The following is an 8401-nucleotide window of genomic DNA, read 5'->3' on the forward strand; positions in this document are numbered from 1 at the left end:
GGAGCTTTCTTTAATATAGCAGATGAGATTAGATCCTCGTGATTTATACAGTATGATACAGTGGTATTTGGCACTCATTCACATTTTATTCTTTAGAGTAGTCACATGTTCTGGGACCAAATGGTCAAGGTCCCTCTTTTATATCCCCACCTTCCCCCAGTGTTGAATCCAGGACCTTTTATGTGCAAGTGGAGTTTTCTACCCCTGAGCCTATAACCCCATCTCTAATAACATCTTACTTGAAAATAAGATTGTAGGGTTTTATATATAAGGCAGAAATTATGTATGTTTTAACTTATCCTGAGAAAATATATTTATAAATTTTCCTCAAAATGTTTAGTTTTGTTCTTTAATCTTTTCAGTATTAGGTATGGCAAATGTAATGGTATAGTAGTATACAGTTTTTACTGTGTTCATATGTATAATGTAACATTTTAGGTCAAAAAATGAAATAGACATGTGCATGTTACCTATTTTTATGAAAGTTAAGTATGCCTGTGATAACAGTTTCATCATATGTATTTGTGATTATTTGGTTATGTTTTTCCTACTTGTCTCTACTTACTATAAATGCCATGGGCCCAGGAACTGACCCTGCTTTGCTCACTGTTGGTTTAGTGACAATTATTACAGTACTTGATATATATCTGATTGGGTCTCAGATATTTGTTAAGTGATTAACTAAGATTGCTATGGAAATATAAAGTGTAAATCAAGCTAAAAGGAAAAGGGTGTGCAATTTTTCTATTTTACTCAGTGTGTTTTTAGATACTAAGACTGATAATGAATTTTTAAAATTAATTTGTTTTGGTGAATAAAAATAAATGGCCACTTTCTTCTTTGTCTTCTAGGAGAGTATACAAGGAAAGGTTAGGACTTCCTCCAAAGATAGTGATTGGTTATCAGTCCCATGCAGACACAGCTACTAAGAGCGGCTCCACCACTAAAAATAGGTTTGTTGTTTAAGAAGACACCTTCTGAGTATTCTCATAGGAGACTGCGTCAAGCAATCGAGATTTGGGAGCTGAACCAAAGCCTCTTCAAAAGCAGAGTGGACTGCATTTAAATTTGATTCCATCTAAATGTTACTCAGATATAAGAGAAGTCTCATTCGCCTTTGTCTTGTACTTCTGTGTTCATTTTTTTTTTTTTTTAATTTTTATTATAGTGTCCACTATCCCAATCAAAGAATTACAGTCCACATCATCCCCAGAATCCATAAATGTGTTCCTGGCCCACTCTGTATTAGCTTAGTAGAATTACCATTACAAACAAGTTTTACCCATCCACAATATTCAAAAGAACTTGCATTTCTATACCTTAATAGGAAAAAAATTGAGTTTATGTTCCATTGTATGCAGGGGCATATTTTGCTGGTTTGAAAGAGTATGATGCATACAGTTTTCTAGCAATTTTCTTTGTTTCTTTTGACAGCATTATCTTTGCTGTACTCTTGCTGATGGCTGCTAGATTTTAATTTATTTGTTTCCCTACTTGATAACATTAGTGATTCTGATTTCAGTTTTCCATTTGTTTTGCTTTTGTTTTTCCTCATGTAACATTGGTGAAGGATCCAGGAATATGACACAAAGGTGGAATAAACATTAATTTTGTGCATTCTTTGGTAATTTTTTTTGTTTTTTGTAACTATAAAACTTTGCTACAAATTTATGCATTTCATTCAAATCAGTGATCTATGTTTGTGTGATTTCCTAAACATAATTGTGGATTATAAAAAAATGTAACATCATAATTACATTCCTAACTAGAATTAGTATGTCTGTTTTTGTATCTTTATGCTGTATTTTAACACTTTGTATTACTTAGGTTATTTTGCTTTGGTTAAAAATGGCTCAAGTAGAAAAGCGGTCCCATTCATATTAAGACAGTGTACAAAACTGTAAATAAAATGTGTACAGTGAATTGTCTTTTAGACAACTAGATTTGTCCTTTTATTTCTCCCATTTCTATAGAAGGAATTTGTACTTCTTATTGCAAGGCAGTCTCTATTGTGTCTTCTCTTGTAGTGTCTTCCACTTGAACAGCATAGTTTGGAGCACTAGTTTGATTATGTTTATTACAATTTTTAATAAATTGAATAGGTAGTATCATATATATGGATGAAACTGATGTGGCTATCTTTGTTTTTTTATAAAGTAAGGCCCAGTTCTTTAGTCTTAAGTAAATAATGTAATTTCAATATGTAAAAATTCATGAGAATTGGAATTTTGGTGCATCACCATTTGATTGATAGGAACAGTGATTGTAAATCTTGGTTGCAAGTTGAGGTGTTCTTAAGTGTCAGAATGATAGCATAGGGAAAGTACAGGTGGGGGCATATGCATTAGTATTCTTATCAATAGAACAGAATAAATAAGTATAAAGATATTTATATTGGTCAATTGTTGTAGTATGGTTTTTCTGTAAACTTGAAAACTTCATTTCTTCTTTGTAGGTATCATTTGAAAGCAAACTTGAAAAATATTTTGTCTCTGATACATAATTGTATAGTTCAGATCCTGTGAAATGAAGTGTGGCTATCATAGAACAAAGAGTAAGGTGAACTGTAGGTAGCAGAATGGAAATCATTAGTCTATAGGAGATTTTGTCTTTAAGTGGTGATTATAAATGGATCGTTTTCAAACTGATAAACTTGACAAAGATCCTTATAAAATAAAATGGAATTAATAGCATTGGTTTCATTGTAGAATTTTCAAATAGGTTTTAAAGGCTACCACTGATTGCCATTTGACTACTCTAAATGTCACAAACACTCCTTATTCCATATTATAGAAATAGTGAATGTTGTGTGTTTAATCTCCACATTCTGTTCCTAATGTCTGCTATTTAAGCTTGGCTGATTGGTTTAGCTGACATATTGTCTGTGTTGATATGTGTAGTTGTGAGTATTTCAAGAACTTTGTTAAGTGGCTGTGATGGTAGTATGTTGGCAGTGAGTGGGATTGGAGTAGTGCATCTATTAGAAGTTAATGTTCTCATTTCCTTAATCCTAAAATGAAGTCCAATTTTAAGAAGTAAAAGCTTTTCCCCACAGAAGAATACATCACACAGTTCTAAGTTTTTTTTAAAAAAATTGTAGCATTTGATTGTTATAACTATTTTAGAATCACAATTTTATTTTAATTCTTTTCCCCAGGAACAGGGAGGGATGATAAATTATTATGAATCACTTTGGGCAATTGCCACTTAAATATCACAGTGACTTGCAGCTTTTCATAACTTTACTACATTACCCTGTCCAATAGGAGGTTATAAATAGATACATTTCATAATAGAAAATGGAAGTAATCTTTAACAGATAAATAGTGGTTCATTGTGGGATGTGACATTTAATGTTTAATCTTAATTATACCAATTCTACAAAAGGATTTGGTACATCATATGTAAGAATTAAATAATTACAAAACTTATGTGCTCCCGTCACTTTATATGCACATTAACCTGCACAGAAATTCTTGGATATGTATTCCCTATTTTGTGAATCAAGAAACAGAAGCATTGAGATCTTTATAGCTTTTGTCAGGTGCAAAGTGTGTTTTAATCCTGGAAATTAGGTTCTAAAAACTCTAAATCACATTGTATTTTTCAGTAGTGTGGGCTTATAGATTATAGATTACATCAGATTGTAGTCACTTCATAGGCCAGGCACATTCTCTACTTCCTTTGTTAGTGAAACTAATAATAGGTGGGAAATTTTTCTAGACTCAATTCTGTTACCAACCAACTAAACTAGTCAGAATTTTGAGAACATGGATACAAAGGAAAAGGAGTTTAGAGGAGTATGTCTTAAGTAACTATTTTCATATAGTTTTATGTATCTGTATTCAAAGTTATCTTCTAAGATAAATGGCAAAATAAAGAACAGTGTTTGAATTGATAGTTGATATTTTTAAATGCTGAAGTTACATTCAAGAGGATAATGTAAATTTAGTGAGGCATTGTGATAGTGCAGTGTTTTGCATTTTAAAATTAAAATAAGTTAATGACAAAGCTCCATGCTACCTTTTATCTGTGTTTCTTCCAGACTGTCTTCAGTGTGAGTAGTGAAGAAGAAAAATACCAATTACTCAATTGACGTCAGACCCTCCACACAGATTCAAGATTTTAGGCCAGACTGACGTTGAAAAACAAGACTATTCACCATTTCTCTGGGGACTACTATAGCAATTCTGAGTATCTAGAAACCTTAAAACATTAAATATATGTAATCATGCTGGGCACCTTGTTGCATACCTATGTTCCCAGCTACTTAGAGAGCTGAGGCAGGACCATCACAACTTGGAGGACAGTCTGGGCAACTTAACCAAACCCTATCTAAAAATAAAAAGGGCTGAAGGTGTAGCTCAGTGGTAGACCACCACTATGCCTATCATACTTGAGGCCCTAAGGTTCGATCCCCCCCACTGCAGGGATGGGGAAGGTATGTGTGTGGCAGGGGGTGGGGGGGGCAGAGGTATGTGCTCATTTTTCTAATTTAAAAAACATTTTACAGAAGGATGTTTGACAGTGTAGGGGTTAAGACTGGTCCTTTATCACGAAGGATTTGAGAATTACTACTCCTTGTTTGCTTTCCGCAGTAGCCCAGGCCAGCTCTTTTGCCCTTTCTTCCCTGAAACAAGTAGATCTGTTAGGTCGTGCTCATATCTTTGTAATTGTTAATGGAGTTGTCAAAATTTTGAGCCTCTTCATAGCATCTTAATTCTGCTGCTTATTGTGAATTCCAAAGTAGATATTAAACAGCCTTCCTGTTACCATAGGGTAGTTTTAGACCTGTTTTCTTGTAATTATTTTTTCCACTGGTGGAAGCAAAGAATGAAATTACAGGCTTATGGTAACATGAAATTCAGAGGAACCAATTTTTCACATTAATTTTCCCCCTTTATTTTTTTAGACCTTGTAGTTCCTCATAGTTTTGTACAGAAGCTATTTCCCTGCCTTCTTTCTGGCAAAAAGAAAAAAAATTTTTTTACACATGTGTATATTACATATATGTGTTTTATATGAGAGAGAATACTTTTGTTCTTGATGCTGAGCATAGAGGTAGAACAGAATGACTGGGTCCCTGCTCTAAGAAAATTTAAAAGCAGATTTAAAATGAGTGTTTCTATAAAGTTATACAAATAGCTTTTGTTCCTGAAAAAGTAGTAGAATTTATATTCCTGGAGGTTATGTAATCTAGAGGTACATATAAAATGAAGGTGACTTTTCAGCTCTTACCTTGAATCTAGATGGATCACCATGGGATTCCAACAAACCTGTGTGTGCTAAATTACTGCTTTTGCAAGACCTAGTTTCTACTTTTTATGACTAAACTATGTGATTGTCCAAGTAAAGTTTTTTTTTTTTTAATTATGTGATGGCATTTAAAAATTTTAACATTTGCTTAACTTTTTTGATCATATTGTTGTATTTTCTGTGTAATTTTGTCTGCATTAGTGTGATTTTTTTTTTCTTAAAGGTAGCAGTCCTTTATCCAGCCACCTTCCCAAAATACTGATCCGTGATTTTTTTCTTTAATGTTTGATCAAACATAACACATGCCTATTTTATTTTTCTTCCCTACAGAAGGGTAGAAGGTGAAACATTCCTGTCTCCTTCAATTTCACTCTTCTTTTTCAAGGTACCACTCAAATTTCTTATAAATGTCTGTAGAGATTTTCTGTGCATATCAGATGAGTGTATGTGCACACATGTATAGATTTTTTTAGACACAAAAGTCACTAGCATTGTTTTGTCATTTAATAATTTTGGACATTTTTGTCATAGTGCATGCAAAATGCATTATTTTTATTGTTCCACATGTTCCATTATATGGATGTATTCTTTATGGGTGGACTGACTCCTTTCTTCCTTCCTTTTTCTCTCCCTTCTTCCTTTCCTTCCTTTTGGTATTTTCACCTTCACAGACCCTCATTGTTAAGATGTAATCCTATCTTTGTACACTAAGCTTAATGAAAGACAATTTGTTTTTCTTTAGCAGTACTAAGTGGCACTTATTTTCTACCCATTTGACACCCAGACCATTCTAGTCCACAAACACAGACTATCATCTGTTAGTCATTGTGTTCTACAAAGCAGCTTTGTAAGTTTTGTAATTTTGTTTCTTGTGATATTTTTCTGATTGGATTTTCATTTCTTTATTTTCTTCTGATGAGCCAACATGGTTATAAATACAAGTAAGGTAGTTTGTTTGCTAGATTGTATTGTTTCTCAACGATAAGCCATGAGCTAGCTACTTTCATTTTAGACTAGTAAATGTTGAAAAAGCTAGAACCAAAAATAGGGACATTGGAGCTAGTTTTATTTTAAACCTTATAGTGAGTTTAACTTCACAATTTACTGAGAGTATTACCTAAACATACCTTATAGAAACAAGCAGTTTCCCTTGTCATTTCATTTGTTTTTAGGGGCATTGTTTTTCTATTTTATTTTTTGTCTTCACCCTTTGACTCAGTTTTGAGTGGTTTGTGCACGGTGCCTGACATTGTGTTTTGGTGTGTAAGATTCTCCATATGAAACATGAGTCATGAAATTTGTCTCAGCTTTGCATTATCTCTTTATGGCAAACTGCTAAGCATATTATGTACACCTTGGAGGCTATTGTTTTTTAGATACTAACCATGGCTAAATATTGTGTTGTCCTGCACTTGTAAGAGTTTTGTAATGCAGCTAAAATGATACTTAGGATACATCAGTTATTTTGTGCACTTTTTTTTTTCTCAGAAAACCACTGATTCTTTACCTCCTCTTCATGCTTTATGAAGTGTTGCTTTTATAAGGGTTCTATCTTCACATGTTCATATTTCCAATCTGCTGTCCTTGTGTTATTTATCCTGACATTTTGCTTGTGCCAGTGATTTCCAAATCTCTTTCCTTAACCATCAACTTCCTCCTGTTCATAGGTCTGATTCTCCTTACCTACTAGATCTTTGCTTCAGGGGTCTACTAATTACAGTCATTGCCCAAGTCTGTTTCATAAATAAAGTTTTATTTGAATATGGCCTCACTCGTTTATATGTCTATAGGCTGTTCTTGTCCTACAGTGGCAGAGTTGGCTAATTATAGCAGACTGGCCACAAAGCCCAAGATGCTTTCTTGCTCCTTATGGAAAAAACTTTATTTATTGTAAATATTCTGTAGTAATTGTGTTTTTGGCAAAACACAAATAACCAAGACTGGATTTAACCTGGTTGGAAGCCCTGGGTTCAGTCCCTAGCACTCAAACGAAATAAAATTTGAATATTCTTTATCTTTCCATTTTCTTTTTACTTCTAGTAAACCTATGATCCCATTCCTACCAAAAAGGGCTTTATTAAATGAGTGTGATTTGCATCCTTACCTACTCGATATTATCTTCTGCTGAGATGATGTCTCCAAGTCCACTTCAGTTTCTCAAAAATTTCTAATTATCCCTAACTGGATTCTTACCCTAAATGATATCCCAGCTATTTCCCCACTATTCCCTATGCCCTTAAATGTGCTCATTGTTTATGAGCACATGCTTGTTAGGTGTTCTTATTGTGCTCTTAGAAAGCAGATAAAAGAGTTTTCTCAAAGTGGAAAATATTGAAGCTTATGTGCTTGGTATCATAGTTAATAATTGGTGTTTTTAATGATAAGAATGATTTCAAGTGGTTTCTGAATTATCCAGCAAAGATGTATTTACTTTGTAGGCCTGTCTTTTTAATATATTTTCTTTATTACCTAGAGTAGCATGTGGTATGCATTTATTTGTTCCTTATTGCAGGAAGGCGGGTGGGCAGGAATGAAAGAACTAGGGAGAATGAAAAAAGTTAAGGTTATCAAGCAAAATGCATTCCACGAAGCCTGCTTTGGTGAAGCAGTTCACTCAAAGATGTTAATTGTACAACTGCCATTGGTAGGATGGCCTTAAGTAGTTTTTGCCTTAAGTAAGCTTTGGCTATGCCAAAGAAAGACAAGATCCAGTCGATATTTCACAGTAAGATTAAAAGGAAAAAAAAAAAAAAACCTCCACTTGCTCCAGAAAATTGTACACATGCTTTGGAGGCAAATTAGCCAAAGTTCAAATTCTGACATCTATTAGTTATATAAACTTAGTTAAGGTAGTTGAGTTCTGCTGGTTTCCTCATCTGTGAAACAAGGAGTGATACCTGTATCAGAGGGCGGTTGTGAGACTTGAGTTCTGTATGTAGAGAGAATAGCTTAGTACCTGTTACATAGCAAATATTTGTTTAATGGGTGTTTGCCCTCTTCCATAAATTTCCATAAAATAACACCTATAGTGTAAACAATGTAGTAACATCTAACTTGCATGAGATTGTTTTCTTAAAAGTTATCAGCGTTGGTAGAAATAATACAAATTGCATTTTCATAAATGCAATAGGATGGGGAGTTAACC

At 33.6% G+C, this 8401-nt stretch overlaps 1 protein-coding gene across 1 annotated transcript in view; it reads left to right on the plus strand.

The window, feature by feature from the left end:
- The window catches only part of Eif4e (eukaryotic translation initiation factor 4E), a 44001-nt gene extending 35991 nt beyond the window's left edge, over positions 1-8010 (plus strand). The window contains exon 7 of the mRNA XM_027926789.2: positions 852-8010. Within this exon, the coding sequence (XP_027782590.1) occupies positions 852-966 (115 nt within the window). The 3' untranslated portion in view covers positions 967-8010. The remainder of the gene's footprint in view (positions 1-851) is intronic.
- Positions 8011-8401: the final 391 nt, after the last annotated feature.

The sequence above is a fragment of the Marmota flaviventris genome, chromosome 7 (assembly GCF_047511675.1).
Source record: "Marmota flaviventris isolate mMarFla1 chromosome 7, mMarFla1.hap1, whole genome shotgun sequence".
NCBI lineage: Eukaryota > Metazoa > Chordata > Mammalia > Rodentia > Sciuridae > Marmota > Marmota flaviventris.